The sequence below is a fragment of the Eptatretus burgeri genome, chromosome 6 (assembly GCF_056783735.1).
Source record: "Eptatretus burgeri isolate ZD-2024b chromosome 6, Ebu_testis_v1, whole genome shotgun sequence".
In the NCBI taxonomy this organism is placed as follows: domain Eukaryota; kingdom Metazoa; phylum Chordata; class Myxini; order Myxiniformes; family Myxinidae; genus Eptatretus; species Eptatretus burgeri.
Genome location: NC_140966.1, coordinates 86786358 through 86805221, shown reverse-complemented (window position 1 = coordinate 86805221; position 18864 = coordinate 86786358). Strand labels below are relative to the sequence as shown.

General features: G+C 40.6%; 1 protein-coding gene across 1 annotated transcript in view; it reads left to right on the top strand.

Annotated features, from left to right (window-relative positions):
• Window positions 1-18864, top strand: part of USP24 (ubiquitin specific peptidase 24) — a 213657-nt gene that overhangs the window by 78401 nt on the left and 116392 nt on the right. Inside the window, exons 12-20 of the mRNA XM_085886059.1 lie at window positions 7368-7471; window positions 9085-9192; window positions 9609-9704; window positions 12797-12958; window positions 15038-15121; window positions 15308-15457; window positions 16870-17001; window positions 17249-17360; window positions 17492-17568. Coding sequence (XP_085742185.1) covers window positions 7368-7471; window positions 9085-9192; window positions 9609-9704; window positions 12797-12958; window positions 15038-15121; window positions 15308-15457; window positions 16870-17001; window positions 17249-17360; window positions 17492-17568 — 1025 coding nt within the window. The remainder of the gene's footprint in view (window positions 1-7367; window positions 7472-9084; window positions 9193-9608; window positions 9705-12796; window positions 12959-15037; window positions 15122-15307; window positions 15458-16869; window positions 17002-17248; window positions 17361-17491; window positions 17569-18864) is intronic.

Genomic DNA, 18864 nt, shown 5'->3' with positions numbered 1-18864 from the left:
CATTATTACAGGATTGAATGAAATAAGGTGTGTTTAAAAACAGGATGGCAAAATTACCTGTAACTTTCAAACCACGTCCTATTTTTAAAGAGATTATAACATGGGCTTCCCTTGAGGAATGCGACTCAAACTGCGGCTGCACCCTCTTTACCCACTCTGTAACTGGATCTCTTTGAGGGAGGTCACACTGCCTGGAGATGCGCGGAGTACCAAAAAACGTGCAAACTGGAAAAACGAACACTCCTCCAGCAGCCAGACCCGCTGGAGGCCGAGAGACCTTTGAGCCTATTGCACCTGAGCTGCAATGCTTATAAACAATCAGAGACTTAATTTAATTTCAGCCAAGACTATAAACCAATGCTCAGGCCAAGAGACTATAAACACCCAGAGACGCCAGTATTTTGTGCTTTTATTTAATTTCAGCACATGTTTTTACAACTGTTGTGGATTTTTTTCACCTTGAACCTCGTAGTGATCGTTGTAGAATTCTTGCTGGTTGATTGTGGAATCTTATTTAACTTGCAGGGCTTAACGTCTAGCCGATTCGGTTTTAAATGTATCCCTCATACACTTCTCCTCACAATGAACAAACAGAACCCCCATTTGTTGCAATATTATTATTCTATTTTATTTATTATCTTGCCAAAACGAAGTTTTTGCAAGATATGTTAGTCAGCTTGTATGTTTTTGTTTTTTTTGTTTTTTTTGTCTGTAATCACGTATAAAAATTCTGCAGAGCACAGTTATCATTGGAAATTTTTGTAACTTCGCATATCAGAGACCTATAGAGGTCCCTTTCAGCACACAATTTTGAAGGTCAAGGTTAAAGGTAAAGGTCACTTTGTCGCAAATCAGGGGCGTCGACGAAACCCTTATTTTTTGAGTAATTTTGATCGGATCGTCTTCAAACTTCATGGGAATATAGTTCATGGTCTGGCGCTCAGCTGATTATTTTTTGGTGGCGATTGGCCTTGACCTTCATATGTTTTTGTTTATTTATTTATTTTGTCTGTAATCACGTATAAATCACTCTGCAGAGCACAGTTATCATTGGAAATTTTTGTAACTTCGCATATCAGAGGCCTATAGAGGTCCCTTTCAGCGCATAAAAATTTGAAGGTCAAGGTCAAAGGTCAAGTTCACTTTGTCGCAAATCAGGGGAGTCGACGAAACCCTTATTTTTTTGAGTAATTTTAATCTAATCGTCTCCAAACTTTATGGGAGTGTAGTATATGGTCTGGCGCTCAGCTGATTAGTTTTTGGTGGCGATTGGCCTTGACCTTCATGGTTAGCGCCTGAGGTCAAACATATTTGACCCCAAGGTCAAATTTTCAAGTTTTAGGAACCATATCGTGTCATACCTCAAATTGAACACCTCGATGAGTGCTTTCTAGATATGTCAAGCTTGAGACATTATGACGTCATTTGGTGACGTTATGAGGCAAACACATATTTTTCATGGTTACTCTGTAGAATGATTCTCATCGGAATCTCTCGTAGGCAGATATTCCTCAAGGAGTCGCTCCTGGTGGATAGCAGCTCTGTTCACCTCAGTGTGACCTTAAAGAAGTCACACATGGTTACCTTTTGGCAAGATACGGGTCACCCTGCGGGTGACATTGGTTTATCTTGCTTTTTAGTTAACCATTAAACCAACCCGATTAATTCACTTTCCACGGCTTAAGTACATTACATCAGAGAGTTTTATTATTACTTGGTACTTGGTCAGTCCCAAGGAGTACAAGCCACTGAGATGCCATACATCCTCACATGCTTGTACTAAAACAAGATTACATCTCAAGGCATTTATACTTTCATGGGAGAGTGTAGGGGGTTGTTAACCCTAACTGCATACGTGTCTTCTCGGTGAGAAGCACAGGACGTACATTTCAAGGCAAAAGTTTGCTGTTATCAGCCCAGGTCACACCGCTCCACAACAAGACATTTTATCAACATTTAGGGCAAAGGACTCTTGGCCAAAAGGAAAGGGGCACTTATAGCATAGCCTGAAATCTCATTTGACAGCCAATTTGACTTGTAGCATAAAACTTAAATTTATAGAACACCAGCACAATTACAATTTAGAATACATTAATATAAATATTTCCTCCACACAACTAAAATGCGATAATCCCCAGAATCTCTCAACCCGAGTAGAATCCGAAAAGTTCAAACTGTGTAATTGAACCCAGCAGAAGCCCCTTGCCCATTCGCCCAACAAAATGGCCCCGTCCGTCCAATAAAAAGTGCCCCTTCCGCCCCAACCCACATGCTCCCCGACATTACTGGCTCAAAACACAACTAACACCACAGCATGCCATAACCACCTCCAAACCACAACACAACCACCCATTATTTATCACTTCATGAAAGTTGGAAGAGGGGTGAGGGAGGAAGGAGGGGTGGGGGAGTGAGCCCAAAGAGAGATTGTGGGAAGGGAAGGAATGCATGGGTGGATGGAAAGTTGATTCACAGCAAGTTCCAAAGTTGTTCTTCACACACGATACTCCAATCTTGCAGAGTGAACATGAGGTGTAAGGAATGAATGATGAATGAATGAATTCCCACCTGCTGTTCCTTCGTCTGCCATTACATTCCCTATAGCATCTGCAATGAGCTTGGGTTTTGGAAACCACTCTCCCTAAATAACCTCTATCTAAAGTACTCCATCAGGGTACCATTGAATGGTAAAGATGATGAGCATCTGATTGTAATACATTTCTGAGCGGTGCTCAGCATGATCGCTCCGAGGTGAAAGTTGTATTTTTAAGCATTTGTCAGATTTAACTCAGACAACGGAACACAGGTTTTTATATGTACTTCATTTACATTCTTACCTAACATTGTCTTGAATGTCAATTTGTAATTTTATTTTTGAAAACAACTGCAGCTGTGATGGAAAGTCATTGACCGCCATCTACTGTGTTGCCAAAGCTTACAAACCGGTTGATAAGTAACGGCATGCTTGCCACCGCCATGGCTTTCAAATGAACATCCAAGCAAATAAACGTCAGTCTGGAGAGCTTTTCAACAAAGTGAAATTCAATGAAACTAAAACCTGAGGATGAGGATTCAAATAGATTTTTATTTCATTTCCGAGGCTACATCCATTCTCTATCGCTGATCTGAGGTGTTGCTTCTTTGAAAAGAAGAATTGTCCATGTAAGTCTGGTATTGCTATAATGTGCCACGGAGTGCTCGCTTTCTATGAAAATTATCTTGGTCATGGGGCCAACAGCCCTACAAAGATCAATATCAATGATGATGATGATGATGATGATGATGATGATGATGATGATAAAGTGGCTTGTAGAGCACTTACCAAGTGGCTTAAGCACTTAAGCAAGCACTCCAACAAAATGGTTAATAAGGAACGGCAGGCTTGGCAAGCAATTAGCAATCGCCGATCGGTCATTATTGAACAGCACTTGGAGACGCCTGGAGTGTTAAAAAAAAGTCAGAATTGGATAAATGAACACTTTTTTTTAGCAGTTGTAACTACTGTTGATGTCAATTATGAAGTTTAATTTTTGAAATTCGGATTTGTTTGAGACATTTCAGAGGTTATCATATTTTTGGAAGTGAAATAAAGCCATAAACACTGGCGTCTTCGGGCGTTTATAAGCATTGTGATGTATATTGCAGTTTTGTAGGTATGAAGATGAGACATTCAATGATATGAGTGAGGAAAGTGGGGAAAAAAAAAGTTTGAACACTTTTTATTGTTAAACCATTGCGGCCTCTTTATTGTTTAATCAAGTTGAGGCATTGTTAGCAGGCCCAAAACAAATGGCAATTTAAGACCCCAGCAAGCGAGAGCAAGGTGACCAAGGATGATGCCTTGATAAAGGGTAATTAAATAAGGCTGTTAATTATCTTCAAAAGGGTGGTGTTTAAATAAATCAAAAAATTTTTTCATTCATGTACTACTTTGGCATTCTCTTCGTGTGCATGCAAAGTTTCAGTTCGTTAGGTTTCATAGTTTTGGAGTTATGAAGGGAAAACACTGCTACATTAACATTAATTAGTATACCAGCAAATACAACCCATCGCTTTGTTGATGGGAATATTGAGACGGGGGCGGGGGGGGGGGCGAGGAAGTGGGAAATGGGAGAGAGTGAGGAAAGGGAGGTGGGAGGAGGTGCACGAGACCGCACCACACATCGCTATACTCTGGGAGTGAGGAGGGAGCAAAGAGGATGGGGGAGACAGTTGGGAAGGGGGTGTTTTGGACATGTATTTGATAGGTGGACTTGAGGGAAAGCCAGGGGTGGGGGGGGGAGGGAGGGGGTGTTCTTAATTGGAGGAGGTGCGATGAGGCATGTGGTGATTGCAGATGAGATTCAAAGATGAGGGTGTAAAGATGTGGGTCAGGGAGTTTTGAAATAGAGGAAAGAACATGTGAGAGGATAGTCCTAATCATGAGTGTAAAAGATCTGTACATGTAATTACTAATGGGTTCAGGTGGGGCTCGGTCTGGTGTCTCTTGCGAACATGAAAGGGTGGGCAAGATGCGAGAGAAGAGCAGGCGGGCCAGACCAGAGAGAAATGCAAAGAAAAGGGTGGGCCAGATTCGAGAGAGAACCAGAGACAAGAGCCTTTATTATCCCCTGGCGGTGGCGGTGGGGGGGGGGTGGGGTTGGGTGGGCAGGCCCACCCACCTCATTTCGGTGTCACAGCATTGGCAAAATTCCATCAGTCAACAAAATGTGCTTTTAACAAGAGTTAAACACAACCAGGTTGTGTTGCACAGGCTTCTGAGTTACATTGGTCCCTCCGGTGGATTAATGAATAATGTGCCGGGACGCAAGTGCTACATAATCCACAGAAAAGTAGATCAGTTTTTAAGTTATAGGATTCCAACGATCTGTGATCACAGTTTTAACCACCCCCCTCCCAACACCCTCCCTCCCCCTCCCCCCAAAAAATAAAAAAATTAAGGACCTACTTTGTGAGTTTCTTAAATAAAGTTTTCAAAGAAAAGGTAAAATTGCTTCTTCTTTGTTGTTATCCTGGTAAAAACTAGCGGTGTGCTTTTCAGTAGTCTTGCGTAAATCGCTGGCTGCCAGCTTTTGGTACTGAACACTGACATGGCTGGAATGATGAAACCAAATCTATTTTCACTTCAAGGTTTTTCACTAGAAACCATTAATGAAGGAATTTCATCATCAATTTACTATGATGAGTCTTTGTGGATTTGATTTTACTGTAGAGCTGTTCTTTCATTATCGAGGGAAAAATTATAGTACTAGTTATACCAAAGTTAATTTGAAGAAAAATATAACTAACAAATCTAGATGATAGCATTACGTGTGCATGACTCTATTTCGTCTTTAAAGCAAAGTGTGGTTTAAAAGCAAAGTATAATTTTGGTTTAAAAGCAAAGTCCAACTGTATATAATCTATGTAAAAATGAATGAAACAATTATTACTAATTTGCTTTTGCATATCTCTTTAATGGAATGATCCAATTTTATTTTGAGGTGTGGCTTGGTGTTTAATTCAGTGTTTATTCAAAAACTCCTGCGTTTGCATATTGGTCATTTAAAAAAGAAATAAGATTGCTATAAAGTTTTTATTAATTGATTTACTTAAAGTACATTTTGCATACATGTAATTGTTTAATCCATATTTCATCCATCCATTTTTTTTTCATTCATTTTTAGGTCACCTCTATCATCTCAGTAGAGATGACCTAATAATAAGTCTCGAAGTCTGTCCATACGTCTGTCCGCCCGTCCGTACGTCCGTCTGTCCGTCCGTCCACAATCAAACCGAGTGGAGACAAATAACCGATAGTGGAATGGATAGAGGTCAATGAGACATGCACAACGATATAACTTTCAAGGTCGTCCAAGGTCGAGGTCAATGTCACGAGGCTGTCAAAGTTGCAAAAATAGTCGATTTCAAATCGTATCTCCTCCCTCATTTATCAAGAGAGATCAAATGTTATTAGTGATTCAGATACTATGGACTATTATCTAGAACAACACGAGCCATTTTTTGAAATTTGCTCTCGTTCCGATTTTATAGCCCTTCAAACTTCGCTCTGATTCCCCGTATGGGTCGTTCATAAAGTACATACAAAAATAAAAGTATTAACTTAAGAACCGGAACTCTCCGAGACAAATATTACATTTGAAGCTTTTGTCAGATTTAACTAAAACAATGGAACACAAGTTTCTATGCACACTTACTTTCATTTATGACATTAACATTGTCTTGAATGTCAATTTGTACTTTTATTTTCATAGATGACGTGCTGTGATATTAAAAGAAAAAGGTAAATTACACCGCTAGGGACTGCATTGTCTCATGACTTACAAACATCGGTTCATAAGGAACTGCTGGCTTTGCAAGCGATTAGCGATGTATGAGGGGGTGGGTGGTTTAAAGCCCGCGTACGGGTTGCGTACAAGGGTGAGTGGTTTAAAGCCCGCGTACGGGTTGCGTACAGGGGTGCGTGGTTTAAAGCCCGAGTACGGCCTGCGTACAGGGGTGGGTGGGTGGTACGACGGCTGCATAGATACTTCATGAAAGTGGTGTCGGACTACATGAAAGCGTTTCGGAAGAGGAAGGTGAGCCTGTCGTCATCGCGAGGGGGAAAATATCCCCGTTCAAAGGAACATTTTCGACGTGATGTTGAATCCGTGGACGTCAATAATTGTTCCATATTACTGTATTATCGTAGTTAATAATTACTGATGCATTTGAGATAAATCTACAATTCGTTGTAATCTTCAAGTATTGTGATGTGATATGAGACGCATATGGGGGTGGGTGGGTGGTCACTAGTCTGCATACAGAGGGGGGTGGGTGGTTTTGAAACCCGGAAGTAGAGCGTACGTACTGTATGAACTGCCACTATTCCAGTCTGGCACAGAGTTACTTACTTTCGACCTCTGGCAGAGATGACCGGCACTCCCGCTCGGGGGTATTTTTCCTTGTGTTAAGTAAGATCAAGCTGCAACATAACATGCAAGAGTTTTGTTTTCATTTGTGTCGTACTTGTATCAACAAAAAGTGTTCCTCTTAAAGTGTCCGTGTTAATATTTTGTTGCGTTTTTGGACCCAAAGAGTGTTGTTAAAAATCATGGAACGGCAAAGCCGAAAGAGGCCCAAAGACCTTGCATTTCCTGATACTGTATATTATTTGTATATATACAAAAAATTTTCCTGATACTGTATATTAAACATCTGAACTAAAGTTTATGCCATCTTTGTATAGCATATTAGTTATGTAAAGGTCTATTTTTTTTGGTGGATGCCGGGGAGGGGGGTTGCAGGTTAGGGGTCGTGACAAATCAACAATGCGCCTTGTTGTGCGTGGATTTGTTATATATTATTTGGTTTGCTGCTGAATGCAGGTAACATTGACCAAGCCCAGTATTGCGAGAGGATTCGAGGCATTGTAGAAGTCATGGGGAGTCGTCTCTCTCTGGAGGAAATATCTGTCATCTGGAAAATGCAGGTGAGATTCGGTCCTTTAATGGTTGCAAGGGAATTCAGACTTGGCTTGCCATTCTAGTGAGACTGTATTTTGATTCTAATTTTGTCCAGATGGATGGGAGCAGGTTCAATGAGAGAGTCAAACTGATACTGTACTGTACTGTTTTGAAGAGTCATTATGTTTTGTTAAAGCAGAGGATATGTGATGAGCATCTGATTGTAATACATTTTCCAGCCACTGGTAAGTTAGACATGAAAAGAAGAATACATGTCTGTGATCTGGTTTTTTTTCCCTGTCAATGTTTTTAGAGTAATGATGTGTAAAACCTTCTCTTCAGTCATTTATAATCCCATGTCATGTCACTTCCTGTGCGTTTATTTAGCACCACTTTTCCTCATGTCAGAGGGCTGTTTTCCAACATGCACCACATTGAACGAGAAATTGATAATAATTGTTAGATGCGGTTTTGCGTTTTGTCGTGTCTACATTTCTGTTATCAAAATTGGGCTGTCTTCTTATATTAGTCAACATTGACTGAATCCAACATTGCCTTGGGACTCACTTGTCTTAATTCAGAGCTTGCTCATCTGTAATTCAGCCTGTATTCTTCATAGCTCTGTTTTGTTTTTAAAGATAACGCAGCATCTTTGCACTAAAAACTTGTGCTCTAACTTCATCCTATTAATCCCTGTAAAATTGTTGTTTATTGGACCCCACAGTTTGATATAATTTTTGAGGTCTGCAATATTGCTTCTTCTTTGGGGGTACACAATATTGCTTCTTATATAACATAGGCCAGATTTTTTTAGTTTTTTTTTCCTTGTTATGCAATTATCTATCTACAATTCCAGCAATGTGTCTGTGTGTGTGTGTGTGTGTGTGTGTGTGTGTGTGTGTGTGTGTGTGTGTGTGTGTGTGTGTGTGTGTGTGTGTGTGTGTGTGTGTGTGTGACCGCTGTTTCTCGACAACCTCTGGTCCGATCTAATTGAAACTTGCCAGGTATATTGCTGGGGACCTGAGGATGTGCCTTTTCAAGGTTTGATATTAATCGAACAAGTGCTTCCCAAGTTATGGCCATTTATTTACCAAACCAATGGGAAGACACGTTGCGTGGGCGTGGCCGATGTGGAAGGGAAGCACAGCCACGTTCCCCATTACAGGTTACAACGTACGGGCTTCCGGAGAGTGATGACTTCGTGTATTCTAATAATTTCTCGATTTCTTATGCGCATTTATAGATAAACAGAATGGCCCAAGTTACGATCGTTTTCATATTAGACGGTGTATAAATTTCGGGAACATCAGAGTGCTGGTATGCTCCGAACCAGGAAGTACATTTTTTTCTCTCTCTTCTCTTCTCTTTTTGTTTTTCCTTGCCACGACATTGCGAAAAGGTAAAATACGTTGGCGCTAATTGAATAATTGGGTATTAAAAATAAATTGCGAATAACCGTAACTGCGAATAACATCGAACTTCCGGGTCACGCACGTACGGGCACGTGAGAGCGAAGAAACGGCCTGTGTGGTTTACTTATTTATTTATTTATTATTATTATTATTATTTTTTAATTTTTTTATTTTTTTTACGGGCACGTACTAGTATTTAACAAATAAACATTTCATCCCTGAAACAGTCTGGGCAGTCTCCACCAGTGATGGACAACCTCCATGCTGTGGTTGCAGTGGCAGCTGCCAAGCTGGGATCAAAACAACTTGAGCACCTTTTGGCTCTTATCCAGAAGGTAAGAATCTTTAATAGGGAGTGCTGGTGGAGACCCATAATATTGATGGAGCATCGGGATGTTCACAATAAGTGACTAGTTCTTAGCTATGGAAGCAATCATAGACATGTTGACACCTCGTTACAGGTGAGAGGTGAATTTAGAAAATAGATGTGGAAAGGTGAATGTCATGAGATTGGGTGTGAGGTTAGGGAGAGGGTGGGGAGGGGGGGGTGAAATGGGGACATGTCCAGGCAAAAATGCTGCAGTGAGAACTATAGTGACAGTTGTACTCTTATATACTGCAGTAGTTTGCAGAGAATTACGACAGGAAAGGAATGTTATTTTTGCCTGAGTGTGGAGGGGCTGAGATGTGTTGGAATTTCGACAAATATTCATATGGATGTTCTACTTTTTGCAATGTTCTCTTTTTACAGAGTTGGGAGTCTGAGAGTGACAGGGTCAGACAAAAACTTTTGTCTCTTCTTGGTCGAATTGGTCGTGACTCCAGATTTGAAGTGACTACAGCCAAGGTTTGGGGTTAATTTTTCATTTTTATTTGTCATAAATCATTCGTTTTTCTGGAGGATGGAGTGGGGTTGTGGGTAAGGGTGGGGAGGGACAACTGATGGTGGAGGTCATTTCTGAACGGTTTTTCTTTTCATTGAGTGCACAGATGCAAAAACCTGCTCTAATGTATGGAGATGTTTTTAACCTCCACCATCGAAGATCGGAGGTTGCTGTTTTCACCCCTTTCTGTTTGTTTGTTTGTTTGTTTGTTTGTTTGTTTGTTTGTTTGTGAACAGTATTACGGAAAAACTCCTCGACGGATTTCGACGAAACTTGGTGGGGGGTTAGGTATGGTCCAAGGATCATGCCATTAGATTTTGGACTTGGTCCCCCCTCCCCAAAAAAAATTGTTCGAGAATTTTTTTTTTTGCAGTTCTACATGTTTTAAGTGATTTCCAACCCCCCCCAAAATAAATTGTTGGAGAAAATTTTTTTTTTGCATTTCTACATGTTTTAAGTGATTTCCAACCCCCCCAAAAAAAAATTTAGAGGAAAAAAAAAATTTTTGCAACTTTTTTTTCAACAAAATTTTGATCTTTTTTTTGCATTTCTACGTGTTTTAAGTGATTAGGATTTCGACGAAACTTGGTGGGGGGGGGGGTTAGGTATGGTCCAAGGATCATGCCATTAGATTTTGGACTTGGTTCCCCCCCCCAAAAAAAATTGTTCGAGAAAATTTTTTTTTTTTGCATTTCTACATGTTTTAAGTGATTTCCAACCACCCCCCTCCCCCCAAAAAAAAATGTTGGAGAAAACTATAACTGTCAGCACTGTTGACATATTTAATGAATAAGATATAAGGTTCACTTGAGTGACCCCGCAGTATTGGCGGCGGAGGTTTTGCACTCTCCCGAGTGCTCCCCCTCTAGTTATGGATCTGGTCTCAGTGGTAAAATGGGGGATAGATTAGAATACTTATTTCATGGTCCATTTTAGTGGAAGCGTGATGTAAATGTCATAAATGATAAAGCGTGCCGAGCTTGTGTTTAGAAAGATCTCGTCTGCCCCACCCCAGTGTCTGTATGTAAGCCCCGCCTTTTCTCCCTCCCTAAATTGTTATGCCTTCCCCATTGTTGTCTGTTCTTATGGAGTTTTTTCTTTAGTTAACAGTCAATCAGTGTGGCCCACGAGCGCAATCGTTGGGCCAGCACAAGGACACAAGACTCACCAAGAGCATGCCCATATATGGACATCTGCCAGGCTAAGTGCCATTGGATGGGCTGGTAAGCAAGCCCATAAATCACCATCTGTCCGTGGTGTGTTTCTTTTATTTTTTATTTTCTTTCCCCTCTCAATCGCCAACAAATGGGCATGCACCATCAATTATCGTCGGTCAGGTTGTGTTGGCCGATGCGAGCACCACAGACTGTTTGATCAGCCCTGCAGGACGTAATAAAAGTCGTTTTTTCAACATCGTTTCCAAGATGGCCTGGCCATTTCATTTGTAAAGTCCAAATGTGTCCAAGAGCCGCATCCTGAAGGTTTGTCTTCACCAGAAGAAGAAGAAGAACAAGAAGAAGAACAAGAAGAAGAAGGAGAAAACAAAACAACAACTTCCGATATTTCGTCGTCACGTGCTTTGACGGAGCCAATTGCGAGACCCGTCCTGGACGATCATCGTTCATGACGAGAAAATAGTGTATTTACGAAATTACAATACATTAAATGGAATCTTTAAATAGTAACGTGAACTTTTCGAAACTTTAAAGCAAATGTCCGAATATATTTAAAAGTTCATGATAGACGCTCTCAAAAGGCACCCTCAATGTGAGGATGTGTACATGTGTTTAGTATTTAAGGAGATCCAGATCCTGTATATAAAAGAGCTGAGTCCTAAAGGTTTTGTCTTCACAAGAAGAAGAAGAACAACGCCGAGCTCCCTTAGAGCCACGTCTCGCTTGCGAGACGCAGCTAAAAAGGAACAACCTGATGTTGAACACGTCCTCAACCATTTCTCGGACAAGCATTTACCATTGTTGTTCAAGCTTGCCACACTGATAATGAATAATGGCATACATGTGCCCCTCACTTTATTTTGCGATCTAATCAAAGATGGCTGACTAGTAGACTGGCAGCCATTTTAGTTCTACATAAATATGGGCTAGCCCTTTATCTCCAAACAGCAAAATTACTAAAACAATGGAGGCTATGACATTTTATGTCTTTTTTTTTTACTTGTTTATTGAGCATCTGTTTTGTTTAGCATATCGTACTCGCTGTCTGGTACCACTCGAGTTTCCTTCCGCCAGTCACGTGGTTTTGTTTGCTCAGCCATGATTAGATCACTCCCGTGATTGCCCTCGGCATGGCATTCACCCAGCGCAGGCACTTCAATCTGCACGCGAACGTGGCCTCTGGATGTGGAAAACCAGCAGAAAGTCTCTGAGGCGGGGGAGTGACGTGGTCACTCAGCGACTCATCAGATTCGAACCCGGGAAACTGGCTCACACTGGCGTTACCGTTCCAAAATAGATGGATTTATTAATATTTTTACGATTATTATGTGCAGTTGTACTGTTTCATATTTATCCTTGCACATTTTGTAATGCATTTACAAGCTCTTCGATTAGCCTTGGTTACTGTTGAAAAGAAAAAGTACCTTATTGAGCGTGAATTACACTCTTAGTTTTATATGAGTCCACATCAGGATTTTTCTCCATGCCCATATATTTTCTTAGCTAAAGATCTAGTCGATTCCGGCTGCCTGAATAACCCTTTTTTCAGGTTTTAATTGCTTTTGGACTTGATTGCTTTGATTGCAGTGTCCTCTTCGGTTTTATACATAATCACTCCATGACTGCAGTTACATAGGGCAGTGCCACGGCTAGCTAGAGCACCGTTTTGTGCAACAGTTATATGAACGGTGCACAGATGGAGCATGTGTATAGACACATGCTTGACAGGTTATTTTGCACGGTTTATTTTTGACCGGTCAGATGCGATGTTTGACCCCACTTTTAACATCTATTAACGGGTTCATTTTTCAGACTGCTAACTAGAGCATGCTTGTTTCCGTAACAACAGTTGTACCCATTGTTCTTCCTGATTATGACAGGTACTACAAGTGCTTTGGTCTGTGGCACATGGAGAGCTTCTTTCTCCGGATCTTATTGAACGGGCACTGTCGGAGCACTTTGGGGTGCTGTCTGATTCATATCCACAACCAGATACGCTCATTCGGTGCTATGCCTTTGAGTGTATGCAGGATGTGAAATTGGTAAGAATCGCTGTAAATGTGCATTTGTTCTATCACTAATAACACTGGATGATTTTATTTTTTACTCAATTAGTTATTTAATTAATTTTTATTTAAAATTTATTACCTCTGCCACTGCAGGTGAAGGAGGTTATGTTTTCACCCCTTTCTGTCTGTCTTTTTGTTTGTTTGTTGCTTTGTTTGTTTCTGTGTGCAGGATATCTCAAAAAGTTGTGGACGGATCCGGATCAAATTTTGTGGACAGGTTCGGTGTGTGACAAGGACGAACTGATTAGATTTTGGTGAAGATCCGGATCCGGATCCGGATCTGACTACTGGAATTTTAAATTGATTCTTCACCATTGAGAAACAGTGCTAAACATACATACCACGATATCTCAAAAAGTTGTGGACGGATTCAGACGAAACTTGGTGTACATGTTGGGTGTGTGGCAAGGACAAACTGATTCGATTTTGGTGAAGATCCGAATCTGGATCTGGGAATGAGAATTATTTGATCTTTAAAAGTGATTCTTCATCATTGAGAGATTGGGCCAAAAACGATATAGTACTGTGTATAGCATGATATTTCAAAAATGTATTGGGCCCGATATGTTCTCGTGGATCAGGCATTGCATGACGGAGGTACGTGCTCTACCGAGTACCCTTCTAGTTTATTTATTTTTATTTGAGAACCATAAATAATCCCATACACTATAAACGATATCAGTTAGGAACCTAATATTTTGCGTAAATGTAGCTTAATGTTACAGGAGACGTGACATGATCCACACAATAGATTACCTTAAATGAAGTGCTGAAAGTGTCCACCACTATGTTGCAGGCACAAATTCATTGTTTGCCACAGAGTGTGGCATTTCTTGGGGAATATTGCTGATTGTGTCACTGATTTATTGCTTTAATTGCACCAAAATTAAGTAGATTTGTCACATCCACTATATCCTTCAAATATCCCCACAAAACAAAATCCGGCGACATAAGATCGAGAGATCGAGGTGGCCATAATGACTTGGAGACTACATGGTCACCAAAGAGTAGCCTAAGTTCGTTCATGCTGTATCACGAAGTTTGACTCATTGCACCATTTTGCTGAAACCATACTTGGTTTATTTGGTCTTCTGCAAGGTGCCCAAGTCACTCGTGGATTATGTTGGTGTAACGTTCTGAGTTTACTGTTTCTGAGAAGAAAATTGGGCCAATGCTTCTTTGCCGACTTAAAGCACACCAAACACCAATTTTGGTGGAATCCAATGGCCTTTTGTGAATTGCATAAGGTTGTTCACGTAACCATAAAACGAGTGTTTTGTGAATTTACATGCCCAGAAAAATGAAACCATGCTTCGTCTGTAAAAAATAAAAATAACATAACATCCAAAACATTGTGTTGTTCTCTTCCCATCCTCTGGAGTCATTCACAGTTTGCGACACGTTTCTCTTCATCTGGCTCCAGTAAACTGATGCACTGCATGAATTTTGTTGGGATAAAGTTTGAGTGTCTTGACTGCCTTCACTGGACTGGAATATGAACGGTGACCTTGTTGTGCGAAACGTCTCAGAGATTTCTTCGGGCTTGCTTCCATCGTTTCCCGCACTTCATCCACTTTCTCCGATGTAACAACACTCAGCTGGCACATACATGTTCTTTTTAACTTCCATGCAGCCTGTTTCTCTGAACTGCTTCAGCGGTTTCCATATCACTGATTTTTGAAGGTTTTGTACGACCACCAAAGCGACTTTTAAATGCAATTTGACATTCCGTAAAGGATGCAGTCTCGATGTAATGTTTGACGAGAAACAGGCGTTCTTTCACAATGAGCGCCATGGCGTGATTGAGTGAAATCTGTCAAACCTCACTGCCGGGGCATGTGATAAATCACGTGATACCTGATAGCTCTCAGGATCATGTCACGTCTTTCTGTAACATTAGGCGACCTTTACGCAAAATATTAGGTTCACAACATATAGTTTTTCGTGTAATGGGAATTATTTAGTGTTTTCGAATAAAATATAATAAATATCACCCTGTACAAGATGTACTCTCATTTTAGCCGCTGATGATGTACACACTTCTTTTCCTAGGGTGCCTTTGTGGTTCCTGCTCTGCGACATCTCCTGCAGATGACTCGCTCCATCTCCAAGAATGGCTATCATAAGCAGGACAAGGTGTGTGTTTTCTCAGTCTCAGCTGTTTGCCATGAGAAACATTCTGCGATGTTAATGTTAAAAACGTTTGTTTTTCATAACATACGATTCCTTTCCTGAATCAAAACTAATATCTTGCATGTGTTAAGCTATGAATATGTTTATTGGTCTGTTTTATCCAAGCTGTTCTTGTTTTTATGTGTGCAGAGCGTGCTGCAGGAGTTAAAGGCAGCGAACGATGTTGTGTCGTTACTTACAAACAGCCTTGTGAACAGCCACAAGGCTGCTGTGAAATCAGCTGCCCCTGGCAAATTGAACCGTCATGTCATTGTCGATGGACGATTCACTCACGAGGAGGTATTGCAATGTGGAGGGGATAGGTTGGTTGGGAAACAGGTTAACAAGGTCAGATGGGTTCGAGTGTGAGGGTGGATAACATTTGTGTAAGTGTTATACAAAGCAGCTTTGTTGTTGTAAAATTGCACCATGGGTGCCATACACATATTGCATATGCATGGAGTTGGAACGTGGGTGAGCATGAGGGGGGTTAATAAAAAAAATTATTGAAAAAAAATCAGAGGATGACGTAGGAGGGTTGGGTTGTTGGAAATAGGGTCAAAGAAAAGTGAAAAGGCGTTGGAAGGAAATAGTAGTAATGAGAAGGGATAAAAGCACAATGCACAACATCCAAGAAAATGGCGAGGATCAAATTATGCCATTCTTTTATGTGCAGGGTTCTTACGGCTCATGGAAGTCCTGGAAAGTCATGGAATTTGACAAAATGCTTTTCATGGAAAATTCTGGAAATTGAGAACGAGTGTGTTTTCTGTTATTTTCAGAATAAAACAAATGTGTGTGAATGTGTTACGTTCCCGAGAATCATTCGTAAATCTTTCGTTCCGTTCTCGGAACACAATTTCCCATTGACACATTGTGGAGTTGTAGCTCAGAACAGCTCAACCATTGTTATCACAGAACGACATCAACCATTTTTCTTGCAGTAAAACGATCCATCTCTGCTGAAGCAAACTTGCTCATGAGTTTTGAGGTAGGGGGTGAGGAAGATATTCCTGTGTGGGGTCATGGAAAACTCATGGAATTTCAGATACCCAAATGGGTATGAACCCTGATGTGGCTCTATCATTTAAAGAGTGGTCTTAGTCTTCATGATTTAAAACCCACCGTTTTATATCACTCAGATCAAAAGTAGTCTTTGTGATTTAATCCACAGTATCTTTAATGATTACCTTTGCCACCGAAGGTGGACGGAGGTTATATTTTCACCCCTGTCTGTCTGTCTCTCTCTGTCTGTGAGCAGGATATCTCAAAAAGTTATGGACGGATTTGGACGAAATTTGGTCGACAGGTTGGACGTGTGACGAGGACAAATTGATTCGATTTTGGTGAAGTACCGGATCCAGCTCCGGATACAAGAATTTTTATTTTTGAAGTGATTCTTCATAATTGAGAGACACAGCCAAAAATGATATGTTGCACAATATTCCAAGAAGTTATGGATGGGTTATGACAAAACTTGGTGGATGAGTTTGGTAGGTGACACTAACGAGCTGATTATATATTGGTTACGGTCTGGATGCAGATCCGGCCTATCGGTGGGATACAAAACGAAGCTATTTAGCGTGGCAGAGGTTTTTTGCTCAACCGAGTGTGCTTCTTGCTTAAAATGTGAAGTCTTGTGAACTTGTATTTCTCCTTTTAATTTCCTTTCTGGAATGGCTTCCCCTCACCCCTTCTTGTTTCTCTCTCAGTACCTGGAAGCACACCTTTCCTTCCTCGCATTCTTCCTGGTTGAGGCCTCCTTGTACCTGCCACTACCTCGTGCTCAGTTGCTCTGGGAGACATTGGTCTCCAATCCCACGGCTTGCGATCTTGACAGACAGGTCACTCATTGCTTTCACATGAGAAATATAATATGCTTTCAAATGTATTTTGGTAAAACAGAAGTTATTGGTCCATGCCAACTTGAAAACGATCATGTACAATGAGACCCCACATGCATGAAACGGTGCCTTATCTTGCCTGTTAAAGGATGAATGGGTAAATAGTTCATTTTACTTATGAGAAATCATTTTGGAAAATTGCATTTGGAGCAGAAATTTGATCTTTCGTGCTTTGTTTTGTTCACAGCTGTGCTTCGATTGGTTCAGTCGAGGCTTGGGGGATTTGGACAGTGAAACCCAGAAGCAACTTTTCCGCAAGCATGTTTTGGAACTCTATCCCTCACAACTTTTACTGAGTGGTGCGCATCTGAAATCTCTCATGCGTTTCTTACCCTTGAACTCCCATTGCACTCAGCACATTTCTAGTCTCTCCCAGTTAAAATTTTCTTTTGCATTTTGTCCTTACTACTTGCTGCCTTCTGTTGTTTAGGGTTCAACCTCTTCAAGGCCTTGTTTGAAGCTGTGAATTTGAGTGAACAGCAACTCAAGAAGCAAGGCACTCAGTTGGTAAAGGATTAAGGTCGATATGGTCATTTTAACTTGGCCTCATGCGTTTCTCCTCGTTTTCCTATTTCCTATATTTCTTGCACTGCCAAAAATAATTTTCTTCAGAAAATATTTTCTAAAAGTGAAGTACAGTATATGAAAATATTTTCTTTAAAATAACAAGTTTTCTTGAAACAAGAAAACCATGAAAAAAAAATTTAACCACAAGAAAAGATTTCTCATGGTTTTGTTGTTTCACGAAAACTTATTTTAAGAAAAGTTTTTTGCAAATAAAATTAGAATTTTTTTTGGCAATGTGACCCTCCCTCTCCCGGTAAGATTCAGACGTCTCTGTTGAACTTCCCAACTTTCATTGTTACGACTATGATTACCCTGCGTGTGCAAAGCAAAAAGCCGGGTTAAGCAGTTGGTTCACTTTGTGTGTGTGTCTACATATGCAGTCTGTGATCGAGGTACGACTTGATTTCAATTCAATCTCATATTTTGAACACTGTAGAACATGAATCTGGAGCACAAACTTGCAATTGAGAACTCTGCCTGTCTGGCAGACAAACGAGATTGAAAATCATTCCAATTAGGAAACTTCGTTTTTATGTATGTCATAAAGGACACAAACAACACGCAGAAATCACAAATTTAACGTGTTAAATAAGGTGGTGTAAAAGATGCTGCATCAACAGCAGTAAACTTCCAAGAAGGTTTGTTTTCTTTTTATTTTTCTACAGCCTTTAAAACCTTTATTTACTTTCAATTGATTTATCTACTTGAGCACTGTAGAACACAAATCACCTTCTTGGCACTTTCAAAAACCTGTTTAGCAGAACGTGGAAAAAATATTTATGCAATCTCATGTCCTGAGGGCAAAGTTACTGTGATTCAGCTTTCATGCTGTCTCTTGCCCTGAGGGCAGAATAACTGTGAGAGCTAGCATTCAGACAAATATAGTGGTGCCTATCGCTGTTGGTTTCGTGCAAAACGCAAAGCAAGAGTTTAAAAGACCCATCCCATGTCCTTTTTCTTAAGGCTGCATGGGGGTAAGGTGTTCTATGAACTCTCTTGTTGAAAAAGGGCGGGGGGGGGGACATTGTAATTGGCTGCATCTGTCGTTTTGTCTATCCGTCCAGCATGGTAACTCCTCTTAAACTGTGCAGCAGAAATTCGCCAAACTTGGTAGTTGTGATCACCACATGGAAAGGTGTAAAAGCAGTGTAATTTTTGGCCCCACCTCCTGGGGTGTGGTCAAAGGTCATACAGCCAAATGCAATTATGGGCACATTTAAAAACATTTTAAAATGA